At 41.4% G+C, this 19,511-nt stretch overlaps 2 protein-coding genes across 8 annotated transcripts in view; one reads left to right on the plus strand and one right to left on the minus strand.

The window, feature by feature from the left end:
* XPC (XPC complex subunit, DNA damage recognition and repair factor) overlaps positions 1-662 on the minus strand; it is a 33,435-nt gene extending 32,773 nt beyond the window's left edge. For 2 of the 4 annotated variants that reach the window (XM_024355347.3, XM_063806628.1), the window contains exon 1: positions 487-620. In XM_024355347.3, coding sequence (XP_024211115.1) covers positions 487-592 — 106 coding nt within the window. In that variant the 5' untranslated portion in view covers positions 593-620. Of the gene's footprint in view, positions 1-486 lie in introns of all 4 variants that reach the window. The other 2 variants (XM_003309637.7, XM_063806629.1) reach the window with 2 other exon arrangements.
* A 36-nt stretch (positions 663-698) lies between these two features.
* The window catches only part of LSM3 (LSM3 homolog, U6 small nuclear RNA and mRNA degradation associated), a 60,407-nt gene continuing 41,594 nt past the window's right edge, over positions 699-19,511 (plus strand). For 3 of the 4 annotated variants that reach the window (XR_010155501.1, XR_010155502.1, XM_016940531.4), the window contains exons 1-3: positions 798-904; positions 3,570-3,680; positions 5,948-6,043. Coding sequence is in view for 2 of the 4 variants with exons in the window: in XM_016940531.4 (XP_016796020.1) it covers positions 884-904; positions 3,570-3,680; positions 5,948-6,043 (228 nt within the window). In the remaining 2 variants the exon portion in view is untranslated. Of the gene's footprint in view, positions 905-3,569; positions 3,681-5,947; positions 6,044-19,511 lie in introns of all 4 variants that reach the window. The other variant, XM_001157526.4, reaches the window with a different exon arrangement.

Below are 19,511 nucleotides of genomic sequence, written 5' to 3' on the forward strand. Positions count from 1 at the left end.
GAAAACCATGAGTTCTGCATTGCCCATGACAAATGTAAGAAGCCTATCAAATATCCATGAGGGGAAGTCAGGTGGGATCCCACTGTGGAACTCTGGGTGAGACTCAGCTGAAGTTATCATTCGGGAGTCAGTACACTGCATCACTCTATACGTCCTGGTCCGTCCGTCTGTCTTCCTGGGACACAAATAACTGCCTTCTCCGAGTTCAACCCTGAACATCTGTATCCTCTGGACAACGGGGAGCGGGAAAAAAGCTACGCAGGAGCTTGGATCGGGCGAGGCTCGCGGGAAACCGCTCTGGGTGCGCAGGACAAAGGCGCGGGGACAGCGGGGAGGGCGGGCCGCGGCCTGCTGGGCTGCCCCCACGGCGCGGAACGCGCGCAGCAACCTCCACCAGGCCTCCGCGTCTGGACTCCCGCCCTGCCTCTGGGCCTCCTCCGCCCACCGGCGGCGTCTCCCGCGAAGCCCGCTGGGCCTCGCTCTCACCCTCCTCCTCCTCCTCCTCACGCCGGGCCTTGCTCTTGGCCTTGGATTTCTGGCTGCGCAGTTCGCGTCCCCGCGGCTCCCCGCCGGCCGCGCGTTTCCGAGCCATGTTGCTTGTCTGGGCAAATTCCACTTCGCGAGTGACGCACCCGGCCGCGATGCGCTAGAACGCCGGCCCCGCCCCGAGGCGGTGCGCTTGGCCACGCCCCTTCGTTGGCGGCCTAGTCACGCCCCTAAAGGAAGCTCCACCCCATACCCGTGGCCACTAAAAAACCGCGGGAAGCAGGAAAGAGCACAACAGGTTTCTCTCTATTTCCGGTGTATTGTATCCTCACGTTTCCGGAGATGACGTTGCTCTTGTGTTCTCGCGAGAGGCGGGAAAGGGCGCAGGGTTTGAAACATGGCGGACGACGTAGACCAGGTAAGTTTATTTTAAGGAGGTCGCTCGAAGGAGCTTCTTGTACTAGGCTGCTTTTTCCAGACTCAGGAAAAATGGCCAGTCGTGCCTCCTCTCTCCAAGTCACCATGGCCTAATCCACCCTGTCCTTTCCGTAACCCCTCCCTCCGAATTTTGCCGTAGGCCCTGAGACCTTTTCCTGTTAGAAGCCCACCTGATGACTATTCTCACACTCTTCGCTTCATTTTTTTAAATCTGTAGATTATTATCCTTAGCTACCTCATGGAGCTGTCAGGATTCCAATAGAAAGCCAGGTAATAAAGTTAGGAGTTGTTATCATTAGTGAGCGCAACAATTATTTATTCATTCAGCAGATAGAGTGAACATCAGCTTTGTATGGTTAGACGCTGTTCTAAGGGCCAGGGACACTGACATCGACATATAAGAGATCCTTGCCATTACTTGGAGCTTATATTTGCGAGGAGAACAGATAAAAGTAAATATAAATATGTAAGACTTCCAGGAACTGTGATGTGCTATGAAGGAAACAAGGAACTGGTATGCAGAATAACAGATGGTCCTAGAAGCTTTTTCACTTGGTCTTTTTCTTCCTCAAATATCTTTGGAGATCATGCCACAACTTAAACTTTCTACTGAAATCTGACCTCCTCAGAGAGGACTTCTGCCCAAATAGCACTCCCGCTACTCTGGTTACCCTGCCTCATTTTTCTTCATAGAGAGTTATTTTTTCATATTAAATATATGCATCTTTGTTTAATGTGAATCTCTCCCCACTAGAATGTAAATGCCATAAGAGCAGGGATTTTGTTTTGTTCATTCTTTTGTCTTTGGGGTTTAGAACAGTGCTGGAAACACTCAAAAAATATTTGAGTGAATGAGTTAGATGATCAGAGGAAGCCTCTTTGAGAAGCCAATATTTAAAGCTACAGGATGAAAAGAGCAGACAGTGGGCATCCCAGACAGAGGCTTAGGTAGCAGTAGGGCTTTTTCATGTGCATATTCTTACAGTATTATAATTACTTGTATGCCTCTCCACAGTAGAATGAGCTCCTTGAGGGTGGGGATTGTGACTTCTCTATCATTGTAATCTAACAGTTGGTTATCTGATCCTTTAACAAACACTTGTTGAACTGAGGGACATAGGGACCAGTTGAGTTAGGTTATTTTTTTCTCTCATCAGGCCTTTTGAATCTTCAGAGCCTGTTACCAATTCAGTTACCTTCCTCCACTGGCCTTGTGTACTTACTGAAGAAGCTCTCCTTGAGTAATCTTTCTAACTCTTAGCGGCTGCAACCATCCCTTCCATGTGGGTGACCCCAAGTCATCCTAGCCCTGACCTCTAAAACCAATGTTTCCAGCAGTTCTTTAATAATATAATATTAATAGGAATCTTTTCTTTTCCTTTTTTTTTCTATTCTTTTCTTTTTTTTGGATGGAGTCTCACTCTACCGCCCAGGCTGGAGTGCAGTGGCGTGATCTCAGCTCACTGCAACCTCTGCCTCCTGGGTTCAAGCGATTCTCCTGTCTCAGCCTCCCAAGTAGCTGGGACTACAGGTGCGTGCCGCCACACCTGGCTAATTTTTGTATTTTTCGTAGAGATGGGGTTTCACCATATTGGCCAGGCTGGTCTCAAACTCCTAACCTCAGGTGATCTGCCTTTCTCAGCCGCCCAAAGTGCTGGGATTCAAGCGTGAGCCACCACGCCCGGCCAATAGGAACCATTTCTAAGTGTTAATATTTTCTGCTTTCCTGGCACTGTTTTTAAATGCATTAACTAGTTTAATCCTCATAAGAACCCAGAAAGAAGGTTGTGGCTTTCTCAATTACAAATGAAGAATCTGAGAATTACAGATGGCATGATTTTTAATCTCAGTTCGTAAATGTCAGGTCACAGCCAGGAGTTGAACCCGGACTGCCTGACTCCAAAGCCAGTGCTTGCTTGCTTTTTTTTTTTTTTTTTTTTTTTCTTTAAAAAAAAGACAAGAGTCTCAATCTGTTGCCCAAGCTGGAGTGCAGTGGCACGATCTTGGCTCACTGCAACCTCCACCTCCCCAGGCTCAAGCAATCCTCCCACCTCAGCCCTTGGAGTAGGTGGGACTACAGGCATGTGCCACCATGCCCAGCTAAGCCAGTGCTTTCAACCAGTGTTCTATACTGGCTACTAAATATATTTATCTTACTCACCAGTTGGCAGCCTAAACTCAACCTATGCTGAATTCATAATCTTCCCATAAACCTACACCTCTATTTGGCATTCTGACTAGTGTATGGTAGGCATTAAGTGAGTGTTTTTCCAATGATTACATAATATTTGAGATAAAGCTAAAGTCCCTGAGACCCTATGCCCTGAAATTGGGTCAGGCAGTTTGGATTTTGAGGGAACAAAGTATAGTCATGATTATTTTGCTGTGTAACTTCTCATGTATGTGTGTTTTAACTTACATTTATATAGCACGTATTATGTGAAAAGCTCTGTTCTAAGCCTTCATGTATATCACTTAAGCCTCACAAAAACAGTATTAGGTAGACACTATTATTTCCATTTTACAGATTAGGAGACTGAGGCAGAAAAAGGTTAAATAACTTGCCCATGGTCACACAGCATAGCAGTGATTTAAGCACTACTCTGACTCTAGTACTACATTACTAATCCTGTTTCTTTTATCAGCAACAAACTACCAACACTGTAGAGGAGCCCCTGGATCTTATCAGGCTCAGCCTAGATGAGCGAATTTATGTGAAAATGAGAAATGACCGAGAGCTTCGAGGCAGATTACATGTAAGTAAATGTATCAAGTTACCTTGAAATCAGATTCCTTCCTACCCCCACTCCCTTGAAATGTAAAACCTGTCCAGAGTGAAAGGGTATTTTGAAGGAAGAGAGGGTGGTGGAAAGTCACCCATATCACATAAGCCAAATAAAGCGGCATGTATTCACATTTTTAACATTTTTTTCTTTTAATAGAAATACGTTTATTATAGAACATTTTTATTCCCTTCATTTTTCCCTTCTGTTTATTTGTAAATAATATTTATTTGTCCTCCATTCGTAAATGTTTTTTAAATTTAAAACACAAATATGTGTTTTATTAGGAAAAGTTAAACAGCACAAGAATATATAGAGTAAAAAGTGAAATCCCATTTCTTCTACTGGTAATCACTACTAAAAATGGGATTATCTTGGCCAGGTGCAGTGGCTCATTCCTGTAATCTCAGCACTTTGGGAGACTGGGGCAGGAGGATCACTTGAGGCCAGGAGTTCTCTGTGTTGCCAGCCTGGGCAACATAGAGAGACCCTGTCTCTACAAAAAATAAAATTTAAAAATTGGGTTACCTTTTCTGTATGTTTACACATATACACTCATATATGTACATATGCACATACTTGCATTATGTACACCCTACCTCTACAAAACATGGATCTTGCCATACATGTTTTTCAGTACCTTTTTTTTTTTTCACTTAATCTTTCTTGGAAATTGATCATGAGTGCATTTAATTTTCGTTTATTCTTTTTAATGACTACCTAGGATTCTGTATATGATAGTGATCGATTTTTTTTCATTTGTTGCTACAAATACGTAAATACTTGCAGTAAGCATTTTTTTACATATTTCTTTGTGCATATCTGCAAAATATCTGTAGAATTGGTCTCTTGAAATAATCCCATTTGTTCATAGAGAACCCTGAAGGTTTTGCCTCTCCTTAATGACTTGTTACTTTCCTAAGTGTGTTGTTTTTAGTGTTGCTACTCTACCCTAAAGTGATTAAAAATAGCTAACATTTATTGAGCATTAATTATAGACCAGGTACTATTATTCTAAGCATTTTGTGTGTGATATCTCATTTAATCTTTATAACAACCCTATGATGATACATACTAATTATTCCTGCTTTGCAGTGTAGGAAGCTCAGGCTCAGAAAGGTACAGTCACTTGACGGTAAAGGGAGAGCCAGAATTTGAATCTAGGTTGTCTGACCTGAGCCCCACTCTTAAGTACTGTGGTTCCGCCTTCCACAAAACCTAAAGATAAAGAACCTCTGGGCTTGGAAAGGAAATAGGGACCCAGGGAGACAATCTACAGCTGGCCTTAAAGGAAGAGAGACTCCAGGAAAGGAATGGTGGTAACTTTGGGAATACAAATGGAATTGAGTTTAGTTACTTAAGTTTGTGGCTCTTGGAGGCTTCTTCAGTTCCCTGTGTAAACTTGATGGTCTCTATCCTAAATGGCCCCAACTTTCTGTTTGTTTTGTGCCTCTCAGTTATACATGTTTGCTCTTGTTAGTGTGCCCTGCTTAGCAGTTCCCCACATGGCTGACAAGTGACTTTTATTTTGATGTGAGCAGGTGAACCATGTAACACGTTGTTAGAAGTAAACTTGAGTTCTGAACAAGGTCCCAGAAAGTGCACCTTTTAGTAAAATGAATGAACTTTGGAGCTTGGATTGAGTATCTTAGCTGTAACATTTATTGATTGAGCCCACAGGTACTAAACACATTTAAGTTCTGGATAGGTTAGAAATGGGCAGGGTGTTGCTCTACTTACTTTCTCTCTGCGACATGTGGTCTACTGTGTGCCTTTAGAAGACTGCAATGGCATTATCTTACCAGTAAACAAAGGATTTTATCTTCTTTACTGTATTTTTCTTGTCACATTGTTATAGGTGAAATTGAAGGATGTCTACTGATAGATGATGAAGATGAATCTGCTGTTTTTCATAATTAAATATTATAAATGATGTGACTGCCTTAGATAACAAGTGGGGTGGAGACTTTAAAAATAATTTCAAGTGATTTGAAGTAAATTTATTTTTGGCAATATAAGCAGTTTTATATTTTTATCAGGTCAATTAAGTAATCATTGGAAGTGACTTGTGAAGAAACAGTATATTGGTACTGTAGGATTACTTTTTATTTGCATGTAAAAGTTTGTGATGTAAGTATCAAATGCCCTAGTTGTAATTGAGCAATTTGCATATTGTTAAGCCTTTATCATTTTTGTAATTTGATTATTAAATTTCTTGGTTCTGTACCCTCCCACTTTAGGCTTATGATCAACATTTAAATATGATCTTGGGAGATGTGGAAGAAACTGTGACTACTATAGAAATTGATGAAGAAACATATGAAGAGATATATAAAGTAAGTCATGCAATTCTATTCATTGCTTTGCAAATATCAGCTGTTCTCTCTCGAACAGCTTAACCCATATTTATGGGAAGCCTGTCATGTTTTGACACCTACTTATGGACTCAGTAGAGCATAGCAATTAAAAGCAAGGGTTCTGGCATCTGACAGACCCTGTTGCCAGTACTGGCTTGACCACTTCCTACTTGGGCTACCTTGGGCAAGGGAATTAAGTTAGCTGACTTCTCATTGGTGAGCAGGAATACTACCACTTACCTCATAGGGTTCCCAGATTCAGTGAGATACAACAATGCAAGGTGGCTATGTATAGTAGTGTGTAACAGTAATAGTGGACAGTGTTCTTTCGTTTTCTGTGGATTTGATCTATTAATACTTAATTTATTAGAAACTGAAACTGAAAAATTTTTTAAATATTTATTCATTAAAAAAACCTGGCCAGGCATGGTGGCTCACACCTGTAATCCTAGCACTTTGGGAGGCCGAGGCAGGTGGATCACCTGAGGTCAGGAGTTCGAGACCAGCCTGACCAATATGGTGAAGCCCTGTCTCTGCTAAAAATACAAAAAATTAGCCGGGTGTGGTGGCATATACCTATAATCCCAGCTACTTGGGAGGCTGAGGCAGGAGAACTGCTTGAATCTTGGAGGCGGAGGTTGCAGTGAGCTGAGATTGTGCCATTGCACTCCAGCCTTGTCAACAAGAGTGAAACGCTGTCTCAAAAAAAAAAAAAGGCAGCTGGGTGCAGTGGCTCATGCCTGCAATCCCACCACTTTGGGAGGCCAAAGCGGGTGGATCACCTGAGGTCAGGAGTTCGAGACCACCCTGGCCAACATGGCAAAACCCTGTCTCTACTAAAAATACAAAATATTAGCCGGCCGTGGCGGCAGGCACCGGCAATCCCAGCTACTCGGGAGGCTGAGGCAGGAGAATCACTTGAACCTGGGAGGTAGAGGTTGCGGTAAGCTGAGATCATGCTACTGTACTCCAGCCTGGGGGACAGAGTAAGACTCTGTCTCAAAAAAAAAAAAAAAAAAAAACACCTATCATGTGTTACTGTAAGTAACATTTTTATGAACAATAACTATTTTCTAAAACAAAATTTTAATGAGGAATGTCTTTGTTTTACATTTTTGCAAATCTCTTTAATGCCCCGCTTAATCGATGACAGCTAGAAGATTCTCATATCTTTTTTCTGCATTAAATCTATCATGAAATGTTGTTGTAATTGAAGCAAATCTGACCACACAGATAGGTAGTTGGAAAGGAAGGAGTTTGTTTTGTGAATGTTCTACCTTTGATACTACACCCAAACTGAACAAGTGGTAGTCAGTCAAAGATTATCTGCCATCTGGAATCTGAAACGGTAACAGTAAACTTTTCGTACTCTTGTTAGGTGAAAATTCATTAATCTGCCTTGCACCTCAAATGGATCTCTTACTCATGCATGATTTGGTTACATCAGGCACTGGTTCTTTAGAAAATAGTAGTTCACTGGGCTATGCAGATTCATTTTATTTCTTCAGTGTTTAAAAAAAATCACATTTATTAGTTATCACCAATGATCTTGTCAGAAAGGTCTTTTTTTTTTTTTTAAAGACAGTCTGACTGTGTCACCCAGGCTGTAGTGCAATGTCAGTCTCAGCTCACTGCAGCCTCCGCCTCCCAGGTTCAAGCAATTCTCGTGCCTCAGCCTCCAAAGTAGCTGGGATTACAGGCATGTGCCACCACGCCCAGCTAATTTTTGTGTTTTTAGTAAAGACGGGTTTCACCATGTTGGCCAGGCTGGTCTCGAACTCCTGGCCTCCCAAAGTGCTGGAATTACAGGTGGGAGCCACTATGCCAGGCCGTAGCAGAAAGAAAGGTCTTTAAGATTTGGAAAGACAGTTTCTGACCCTGCCAGGGCATAGTGATTAAAATGTGGGCTCAGAGTACAAGACTACATGGATTCAAATTTTGACTCCCTTGCTTACCACCTTTTTAATTGAGCCAGCTCACCTAACCTGTCTGTGGATATGTTTCCTTGTCTGTAAAATGGGAGTAATAATAGGACCCACTTCATACAACTGTGGAGGATTCATTGAGGGCTACATGAAAAGCCTTCAGATTAGTGACAGGCACGTTGTAACTGTTAAACTGTTAGCCTTCACTGGATTTTGTAGTTCTGCTTTATCCTGGCTTTCCTCCTCTCTCTGACCACACCTGACTCCTTTGCTAGTGTTCTTTCTCCTTCTGAGTGTAAACATTTAGCATTTTTTTCTTTTTTTAAAATTTTTACTTATTTATTTATGTATTTTTGCTGGCTTATTTCTCCAAGAAAGAATAGCATTTTTTAAAATCTGCATTTTTTCCCCTTTAGGAATTTTAATTATTAACTATTGTTTAGTGGTTATTGTTTTCTTAACATGGACACAATCATAAGTACTAAGATGCACTTTTTCTTAAATTTTAGCATCTTAAAAATCTGATTGCATCTTACAGGTGATGTGATAAAAAAAGAATTGTGTCATAGTTTAATTGGCAAAATTTATCCTTTTTCAGCTCAACTAAGCTTACAAATGATACCTTAAATGTGATAAAATATGGAATATGTGGCTTTAATACTCTGCTTTATTCATGTAACATTATTAACGTAAGAATTTTACCATGAGAGTAGACTCTTCATAAGCATTTTAATGCTCTTGTCTTGAATTCTGCTTGTGACAGAAATGACTCTTCAACTGTGGTGTCTATTACAGAGAAGGGAACACTGCCACTTACTCCATGTTTGCAGTGAACTAACAGCAGGGTCCACCTCTGTCATCCCTAGTAGTCTGCTCCAAGTGCAGTTCCTCCTGACACTGTTTGAAGGTGCTATGTGTCTGTGCACATGTGCATTTCTCTGGATGGAGTGTCTGTAACAGAGTCTCAGTAGTTACTGACCTCCATTAAGATTAATTGCTGCCTTGAAAGGCTACTGGGGCTGGTTAGCTCCTGAACGCTGCGTGCTGCGTGCATGTGGCCTCTCTTGCGCCTAGAGTTGCAGCTGCAGAACAGTAAGCAAAGTCTGTTTAGTTAATGAGTTCTTTTTCACATTGCCATGATGTATTGGGTAAAACATTTAAAATTGAATCTTTGGATGACTGAGAATACTTTAGTGTGTAAATGTGTATTAACTATAGACATAGAAAGCAAAGACAGTGATATTATAGAGAGTGTCTGCATCTGGTTCAGTGCCATGGAGAACAACTACTTCACTCTCCTGTGCGCTCTTGTTACTCCTCTCCCAGATGGGAAACCAGACTAAATGGTTTCTTACCTTGGCCCATTTTACATTTTGCTCTCTCTCTCGTCTATTGAAATAACTAATGAACATCAACGTTACCACCAAAACAGTATGGGGGACCCATAAACCATCAGGTTGTTGGGTTTTTTTCCCCCTATAACTTACATAATTGACTTCTAAATAATTAATTTGGCTGCTGACTTATAAATGGGAAGGTGGAAAGCAGTCAGTCTTACTCTTCTGATTCTTGGTCCTCCATAATTGGAGTTTCCATTTTACAGATTGTGAACAGTCTGTGTTATTTGACCCAGACTACTTTTTCGGCTGTCCATCATGTGTACTACCTTCCTTCACCAAACACCTCATAGTTTGGCTCACCATACAGTTTCTCTTGGGGACGTTGTGCCCTTTTGTAACTAAGCCCTCTGCTCCCTCTGCTTGCCCGAAGGCCTTCTACAGCATCAGATGGCTCTTCTAGACCTTTCTGTAGATTAGCACTGTAATAATAGAACTGTCCGCAGCAGTGAAAATTTCTATCTATGCTGTCATTACAGGAGCTATGAGCCACATGTGGCTATTTGGCACTTCAAATGGATGCTGGTGTGATTAAGGAACTGCACATTTAATTTTATTTAATTTTAATTTAATGAGCCACCTGTGACTAGTGGCACTCATATTAGAGCAGCTCTAGACCTGCTCCCTCATACATAACTAACTATGGTCCATGCTGAGACCATATGGTCCATATCACCATATAGTACTTAACACATATTTCTTTTCTTACTCATTTTAAATTGCTTCCATTTTAATTTAACTTTTTGAATAGATACTAGACTCACACAGTCTTAAAATTACAAAATGCAGAAAGGAACACAGTGTAGTAAAATGTCTTCCACTCCAGCCTCTGTTCATCATCTTTACACCCCACCCCCAGACATAAGCACTGTTACTGGTTTCTTGAGAATCTTCTCGTGTCTTTATGCATATGCTAATGAATGTTAATTATTCTCCCTTCCCCTGTTTTTTTTATCACAGTGCTCTTTCCCTTTCATACATAGCTTCCTTGTGCTTTCGTTTTTAGCTTTATGGTACTTCACTGTGTAGATGTACCATAATTTAACTATTTTCCTGTTGATGGACAGATAGCCATTTCCAATATTTTGCTAGTAAAACCTATTCTGCTGTAAATAATTTTATCTTTATCTTTTTTTTAAATTATACTTTAAGTTCTGGATTACATGTGCATAACGTGCAGTTTTGTTACAAAGGTATACACGTGCCCTGGTGGTTTGCTGCACCCAATCAACCCGTCACCTACATTATTTCTCCTAATGTTATCCCTCCCCTAGCCTCCCAGCCCCCGACAGGCCCTGGTGTGTGATGTTCCCCTCCCTGTGCCCATGTGTTCTGATTGTTCAGCTCTCACTTATGAGTGAGAACATGGGGTGTTTGGTTTTCTGATCTTGTGATATTTTGCTGAGAATGATGGTTTCCAGCTTCATCCATGTCCCTGCAAAGGACATGAACTCCTCCTTTTTTATAGCTGCACAGTATTCCATGGTGTATATGTGCCACATTGTCTTAATCCAGTCTATCATTGATGCACATTTGGGTTGGTTCCAAGTCTTTGCTATTGTGAATAGTGCCGCAATAAACATACATATGTATGTGTCTTTATAGTAGCATGATTTATAATCCTTTGGGTATATGCCCAGTAATGGGATTCCTGGGTCAAATAGTATTTCCAGTTCTAGATCCTTGAGGAATCACCACACTGTCTTCCACAATGGTTGAAATAATTTTCACTCCCACCAACAGTGTAAAAGCATTTCAGTTTTTCCACAACCTCTCCAGCATCTGTTGTTCCTGGCTTTTTAATGATCGCCATTCTAACTGGCATGAGATGGTATCTCATTGTGGCTTTGATTTGCATTTCTCTAATGACAGTGATGATGAGCTTTTTTTCATATGTCTTTTGGCTGCATAAATGTCTTCTTTTGAGAAGTGTCTCTTCATATCCTTTGCCCATTTTTTGATGGGGTTGTTTTTTTTCTTGTAGATGTGTTTAAGTCCTTTGTAGATTCTGGATATTAGCCTTTTGTCAGATGGATGGATTGTAAAAGTTTTCTCCCATTCTGTAGGTTGCCTGTTCACTCATGATAGTTTCTTTTGCTGTGCAGAAGCTCTTTAGTTTAATTAGATACCATTTGTCAATTTTGGCTTTTGTTGCCATTGCTTTTGGTGTTTTAGACATGAAGTCTTTGCCCATGCCTATGTCCTGAATGGTATTGCCCGGGTTTTCTTCTAGGATATTTATGGTCCTAGGTCTTACATTTAAGTCTTTGATCCATCTTGAGTTGATTTTTGTAAAAGGTGTAAGGAAGGGATCCAGTTTCAGTTTTCTGCATATAGCTAGCTAGTTTTCCCAACACCATTTATTAAATAGGGAATCTTTTCCCCATTGCTTGTGTGCATCAGGTTTGTCAAAGATCAGGTGGTTGTGGCTGTGTGGTGTTATTTCTGAGGCCTCCATTTTGTTCCATTGGTCTATATATCTGTTTTGGTACCAGTACCATGCTGTTTTGGTTACTGTAGCCTTGTAGTATAGTTTGAAGTCAAGTAGTATGATGCCTCCAGCTTTGTTCTTGCCCAGGATTGCCTTGGCTATGCAGGCTCTTTTTGGTTCCATATGAAGTTTAAAGTAGTTTTTTTCAATTCTGTGAAGAAAGTCAGTGGTAGGTTGATGGATAGCATTAAATCTATAAATTACTTTGGGCAGTATGGCCATTTTCATGATATTGATTCTTCCTATCCATGAGCATGGAATCTTTTTCCATTTGTTTGTGTCCTGTCTTAGTTCCTTGAGCAGTGGTTTGTAGTTCTCCTTGAAGAGGTTCTTCACATCCCTTACAAGTTGTATTCCTAGGTATTTTATTCTCTTAGTAGCAATTGTGAATGGGAGTTCACTCATAATTTGGCTATTTGTCTGTTATTTATGTATAGGAATGCTTGTGATTTTTGCACATTGATTTTGTATCCTGAGACTTCGCTGAAGTTGCCTATCAGCTTAAGGAGGTTTTGGGCTGAGACAATGGGGTTTTCTAAATATACAATCATGTCATCTGCAAACAGAAAAGTTGACTTCCTCTCTTCCTATTTGAATACCCTTTATTGCTTTCTCTTGCCTGATTGCCCTGGCCAGAATTTCCAATACTATGTTGAATAGGAGTGGTGAGAGGGCATCCCTGTCTTGTGCTGGTTTTCAGAGGGAATGTTTCCAGGTTTTGCCCATTCAGTATGATATTGGCTGCGGGTTTGTCATAAATAGCTCTTATTATTTTGAGATATGTTTCATTGATACCTAGTTTATTGAGAGTTTTTAGCATGAAGGGGTGTTGAATTTTATCGAAGGCCTTTTCTGCATCTATTGACATAATCATGTGGTTTTTGTGATTGGTCCTGTTTATGTGATGGGTTACATTGATTTGCATATGTTGAACCAGCCTTGCATCCCAGGGATGAAGCTGACTTGATCGTGGTGGATCAGCTTTTTGAGGTGCTGCTGGGTTCAGCTTGCCAGTATTTTATTGAGGATTTTTGCATCGGTGTTCATCAGGGATATTGGCCTGAAATTTTCTTTTTTTGTTGTGTCTCTGCCAGATTTTGGTATTAGGATGATGCTGGCCTCATAAAATGAGTTAGGGAGGATTCCCTCTTTTTCTATTGTTTGGAATAGTTTTAGAAGGAATGGTGCCAGCTTCTCTTTGTACCTCTGGTAGAATTCAGCTGTGAATCTGTCTGGTCCTGGACTTTTTTTGGTTGGTAGGCTATTAATTACTGCCTCAATTTCAGAATTTGTATTGGTCTATTCAGGGATTCGACTTCTTCCTGGCTTAGACTTGGGAGGGTGTATGTGTCCAGGAATTTATCCATTTCTTCTAGAGGTCCTAGTTTATTTGCGTAGAGATGTTTATATTATTCTCTGATGGTAGTTTGTATTTCTGTGGGATCAGTGGTGACATCCCCTATATCATTTTTTGTTGCGTCTATTTGATTCTTCTCTCTTTTCTTCTTTATTAGTCTGGCTAGCAGTCTATTTTGTTGATTTTTTTCAAAGAACCACCTCCTGGATTCATTGATTATTTTTTTAGGGTTTTTCGTGTCTGTCTCCTTCAGTTCTGGTCTGATCTTGGTTATTTCATGTCTTCTTCTAGCTTTTGATTTGTTTGCTGTTGCTTCTCTAGTTCTTTTAATTTTGATGTTAGGGTGTCAATTTTAGATCTTTCCTGCTTTCTCTTGTGGGCATTTAGTGCTATAAATTTTCCTCTAAACACTGCTTTAAATGTGTCCCAGAGATTCTGGTACGTTGTGTCTTCATTCTCATTGGTTTCAAAGAACATCTTTATTTCTGCCTTCATTTCATTATTTACCCAGTAGTCATTCAGGAGCAGGTTGTTCAGTTTCCATGTATTTGTGCGGTTTTGAGTGAGTTTCTTAATCCTGAGTTCTAATTTGATTGCAGTGTGGTCTGAGAGACAGTTTGTTATGATTTCTGTTCTTTTACATTTGCTGAGGAGTGTTTTACTTCCAATTATGTGGTCAATTTTAGAATAAGTGTGATGTGGTGCTGAGAAGAATGTGTATTCTGTTGATTTGGGGTGGAGAGTTCTGTAGAGGTCTATTAGGTCTGCTTGGTCCAGAGCTGAGTTCAAATCCTGAATATCCTTGTTAATTTTCTGTCTCGTTGATCTGTCTGATATTGACAGTGGGGTGTTAAAGTCTCCCGCAATTATTGTGTGGGAGTCTAAGTCTCTTTATAGGTCTCTAAGAACTTGTTTTATGAATCTGGGTGCTCCTGTATTGGGTGCATATATATTTAGAATAGTTAGCTCTTCTTGCTGCATTGTTCCCTTTACCATGTAATGCCCTTGTTTGTCTCTTTTGATCTTTGTTGGTTTAAAGTCTGTTTTATTAGAGATTAGAATTGCAACTCCTGCTTTTTTTGCTTTCCATTCACTTGGTAAATATTCCTCCATCCCTTTATTTTGTGCCTATGTGTGTGTTTGCATGTGAAATGGGTCTCCTGAATACAGCACACTGATGGGTCTTGACTCTATCCAATTTGCCAGTCTGTTTCTTTTAATTGGGGGCATTTAGCCCGTTTACATTTAAGGTTAATAGTGTTATGTGTGAATTTGATCCTGCCATTATGATGCTAGCTGGTTGTTTTGCCCATTAGTTAATGCAGTTTCTTCATAGTGTCAATGTTATTTACAATGTGGTATGTTTTTGCAGTGGCTGGTACTGGTTGTTCCTTTCCATGTTTAGTGCTTCTTTCAGGAGCTCTTGTAAGGCAGGCCTGGTGGTGACAAAATCCCTCAGCATTTGCTTGTCTGTAAAGGATTTTATTTATCCTTCGCTTATGAAGCTTAGTTTGGCTGGTTATGAAACTCTGGGTTGATAATTCTTTTTTTCAAGAACGTTGAATATTGGTCCCCACTCTCTTCTGGCTTGTAGGGTTTCTGCAGAGAGATCTGCTGTTACTCTGATGGGCTTCCCTTTGTGGGTAACCCGACCTTTCTGTCTGGCTGCCCTTAACGTTTTTTCCTTCATTTCAACCTTGGTGAATCTGATGATTATGTGTCTTGGGGTTGCTCTTCTTGAGGAGTATCTTTGTGGTGTTCTCTGTATTTCCTGAATTTGAATGTTGGCCTGTCTTACTAGGTTGGGGAAGTTCTCCTGGATAATATCCTGAAGAGTGTTTTCCAACTTGGTTCCATTCTCTCCGTCACTTTGAGGTACACCAATCAAATGTAGATTTGTTCTTTTCACATAGTCCCATATTTCTTGGAGGCTTTGTTTGTTCCTTTTATTCTTTTTTCTCTAATCTTGTCTTCTCTCTTTATTTCATTAAGTTGATCTTCAATCACTGATGTCCTTTCTTCCACTTGATTGATTCAGCTATTGATACTTGTTTATTCTTTGCGAAGTTCTTGTGCTATGTTTTTCAGCTCCATCAGGCCATTTATGTTTTTCTCTACATTGGTTATTCTAGTTAACAATTTGACTAACCTTTTTTCAAGGTTCTTAGCTTCCTTGCATTGGGTTAGAACATGCTCATTTAGCTCGGAGTTGTTTGTTATTACCCACCTTCTGAAGCCTACTTTTGTCAGTTCATCAGACTCATTCTCCGTCTAGCTTTGTTCCCTTGCTGGCGAGGAGTTGTGATCCTTTGGAGGAGGAGAGGCGTTCGTGTTTTTGGAATTTTCAGCCTTTTTGTGCTGGTTTTTCCCCCATCTTTGTGGATTTATCTACCTCTAGTCTTTGATGTTGGTGACTTTCAGATGGAGTCTTTGAGTAGATGTGCTAATCCTTTTTAGCACATCTGTGTTTGTTTCTTTCCTTCTAACAGTCAGGCCCCTCTGCTGCCAGTCTGCTGGAGTTTCCTGACCCAGTTTGCGTGGATATCACCAGCGGAGGCTGCAGAGCAGCAAAGATTGCTGCCTGTTTTTTCCTCTGGAATCTTCAACCCAGAGGGGCACCTGCCAGATGCCAGCCAGAGCTCTCCTGTATGAGGTGTCTGTCGGCCCCAACTGGGAGCTGACAGTCATTATACACGGGGGTCAGGGACCCACTTGAGGAGGCAGACTGACCCTTAGCAGAGCTCGAACGCTGTGCTGGGAGGTCCGCTGCTGTCTTCAGAGCCGTCAGGCAGAGACGTTTAAGTCTGCTATAAGCCCCTGACTGGGGCTGCTGCCTTTTTTACAGAGATGCCCTGTCCAGAGAGGAGAAATCTCAGTTTTATCTTTTTCTCATGTGGGAGTATACCTGCAGAATAAATTCATACTTTCTCTCTTTTTATTTCTAGAATGGGGATTCTAGGAGGACAGTCCATGTTTTATTCATCTCTCTGCGTCTGCTGCCTATCATAATACCTGACACATAATGGGCACTGTAAATGTTTGTATGAGTGAACTTCAGATTTCATTGCAGGTTGACTCAATAATTTTTAAACAGAAGATTCTATTTCATTGCAAGGACTGCAGATCCAAGCCTTGTCACCTATCGGACACACATGCACAGTTAAAAAAAAAAAATTCTGGGTGAAATTCATCACCATTACTAGAAAATTTAATACTTTTATCTGATATTGAGTTTATAGCATCCTTTTTTTTTTTTTTTTTTTTTTTTTTTAAACCTAGAGCACTTAAGTTTACACACTGAACTCCTTGTACTAGAGTCGCCTTCTTTCTCAGGAATTATTTATCTGTAGCCAGATCTCCTGCCTGGGTGTTATGACCAGACAGCCCAGGGGAGATTCCTCACACATGGGTTGTTGAAAGTATACTCTGGTGGGCATATTAGTTCGTGTTGGCTAGACTGTGGTAACAGGTACCCCCTAAACATGTACTGGCTCAGCAGTCACAGATGTGCAGTGGTTCTGCACTGCTGGAGTTTGTTTCTCAATGACGTAATTATTCTAGGTAGGTTTCCTCCATGCGGTCATTCAGGAACCCAGACTCCTTGTGTCTTCTGGCTCCACCAACCCCTAAGTCTTTTGTCGTCATTTCACATCCAGCCAGTGGGAACAAAAAGGAGTAGAGGAGTGTACATGAGAAGTTTATGAATCAGCCTGGAGGTACTACACCTCTTCTTAAATTTTTTAGGCTAGAACTCAGTGATATGACCCTAGCCAACTGTAAGGGAGCCTGGGAAATATAGTAGAATTGTGTGCCCAGGAAGGAAGAAGGAATTTTTATGAACAGCTAGCAGTTTCTGCCATAGTCTGCTCCCCCCCACCCACACTGGCAACCACTGTCTGTATATACTTGTGAGCAAAGGGCTTTAAAAAAAAAAATTATTTATGGAAAAATGACCATGGGTTAACTTACCAGTTCATTTTCCCTAGAAACAGATAAAATTGGAATGTCAGCTGTGTTAATAAAAAATATTGCTGTATTTTAAAAAGAGGCCCCTGGTTTGTAAACGGCATCTGAACTGAGAGAACTGTGAATGAGCTCTGAATACTGTTAGGAGCCCATAGCAATGGTCTTCCCTGAGAGCATGCAACCCTTGTAGTGGAGTGTGCCCCCTCTTTGGTGACTGTAAAGCCACATTCATGGAACTGTTGTAAACGATACTGGTTCTGGTGTGGAGCTTGGCGCAGTTAAGCCAGGGTGTCTCCTGCACCCACCTGCTAACTAAGCAGTCATTTGGGTAGCTGGAGAAGAATCCTTGGAATGCTGTAAAGACTTCTGAGACACTTGCCACTGCCCAGCTGGCATGTGCTGTGTTTCCTTTGTATAAAGCTGTGTGCCCTTGGCTATCTTGAGCTTTGTGAGTTTTTTTTTTTTTTTCTTTGAGACGGAGTCTCACTCTGTCACCCAGGCTGGAGTGCAGTGGCGCAATCTTGGCTCACTGCAAGCTCCGCCTCCCAGGTTCACGCCATTCTCCTGCCTCAGCCTCCCAAGTAGCTGGGACTACAGGTGTCCGCCACCACACCTGGCTAATTTTTTTTTTTGATATTTTTAGTAGAGACGGGGTTTCACCGTGTTAGCCAGGATGGTCTCGATCTCCTGACCTCATGATCCACCTGCCTCATCCTCCTAAAGTGCCGGATTACAGGTGTGAACCACCGTGCCTGGCCGAGCTTTGTGAGTTTGATGGCCAAGTTGCTGCAGAGATCAACGATAGTGGGTGTTGCAGAATCCTACTTCCCAGACAGAACCATCTCTACCCCCAAAGGATGCAAGCAGGATATCCAGCTCAGGGTGCAGGACTGCCACGTGACTTTCGGTTCTCTCCGTCAGACCACATGTGGTCACTTGTACAGAAACCTATCCCCAAAGAAGATGAATAATTTACCCCTCCCACATTTATGATAAACACAGCAGGGACAGGATATCCACCACAAAAACTCTCTTCCCAGAGAAGGAAGGAATGAGAAACATAAGACAGTTACTGATCCCTAACAGTGGTGAATCCCACTGGGAAGGCATGAATGCTCCCTGTCCTGGTAGCAGCAGAAATCCCTCAATTAGATCAAATATGTCCCATCCAATGTTTGGAACTTATACTAAATTTAATTGTGCGTCCTACATCTTTATTTGCAAAACCTGGCAACCCTAAATGGGGTCCGCAGAGCTTTCAGGGCCAACTTCTATTATGCTGGAAGACGCAAATAGTCAAAGGTTTTTTTTGGCCAGGCTTATGGTTTCTTTGGCAATGCAATTTCTTTAAAAACTTAGAACGTAGGTTTCTGAGCTGTTTACATCCAAACAATTCAAAGGGCCAGTAACCTGTCTAAGCTCTTCCCTAGGCATAGTTTCTAGGACTGCTTTATTTCTTCAGTTTCTCACCCCTGTTCTGCTTTCTGAAATTAATGTTGACTACTTTGAGGCCATTTGCTACAAAAGTTTGGGTGAAAAGACAACACCCTTAATCTGATCTTTGCCTCAGGGCTGAGTTTGTTTACCTGGGAAATTTTGCTGGGCCTTGTTTCTCAAAGTCTTTTTTCATACTTATTTCTGTAACTTGGGGTCTAAAAGCCAATGGCTTTTCTAACCCTGTGAATCCTGTTTCTTTTCATCTCTGCTTGAAAACCAACTAGTTCTTGCCTGAGCTTTTGTGTTTCTTCTACTGCCCTGCTAAATACATTAGGCTAACAGCAACATCTACTAACATTTGGTTTTTCCAGCCTCTTCTCCCAGAGCTCGTGAGTTTAGGAGCCCCTTGGGCTACATTCCAAGTTTTATCTAATATTTTGCCAAGGCATAATATTAGGATTTCGAACATTCATGTGTTTCTCTACTGCCCAAGGCCTGACCACTAAGCTCATGCTTCAAGGTATCCATTCCATATGTGTGACCACAGTAGCACCCAGAAGTAACACATAATGGCTCAGCAAAGTAGAAGTTGATCTCTTGCCCATATGACAGCCCTGGTGGGGTTTAGATCTGCACAATAGCTTTCTTCCAGGTGGCAAGTCAAGGACCCAGGCTTCACCTATCAGTGGCTCTGCCATCCCCTGAGCTCTCGCCATTATCTTAGTTCATTTAGTGTTAGAGGAACGACTGCAGAGGGGCATTCTGGGTCAGTCTGGATATAGTCCTGTCATTTCTGTTTACTTGCCATTGGTTAAAGCAATCCGATGGCTACATCTGGTTGCAAGGAAGAATAAGAAACATAGTCCAGCTGTGT

This window comes from Pan troglodytes, chromosome 2 (genome assembly GCF_028858775.2).
Source record: "Pan troglodytes isolate AG18354 chromosome 2, NHGRI_mPanTro3-v2.0_pri, whole genome shotgun sequence".
In the NCBI taxonomy this organism is placed as follows: Eukaryota; Metazoa; Chordata; class Mammalia; order Primates; family Hominidae; genus Pan; species Pan troglodytes.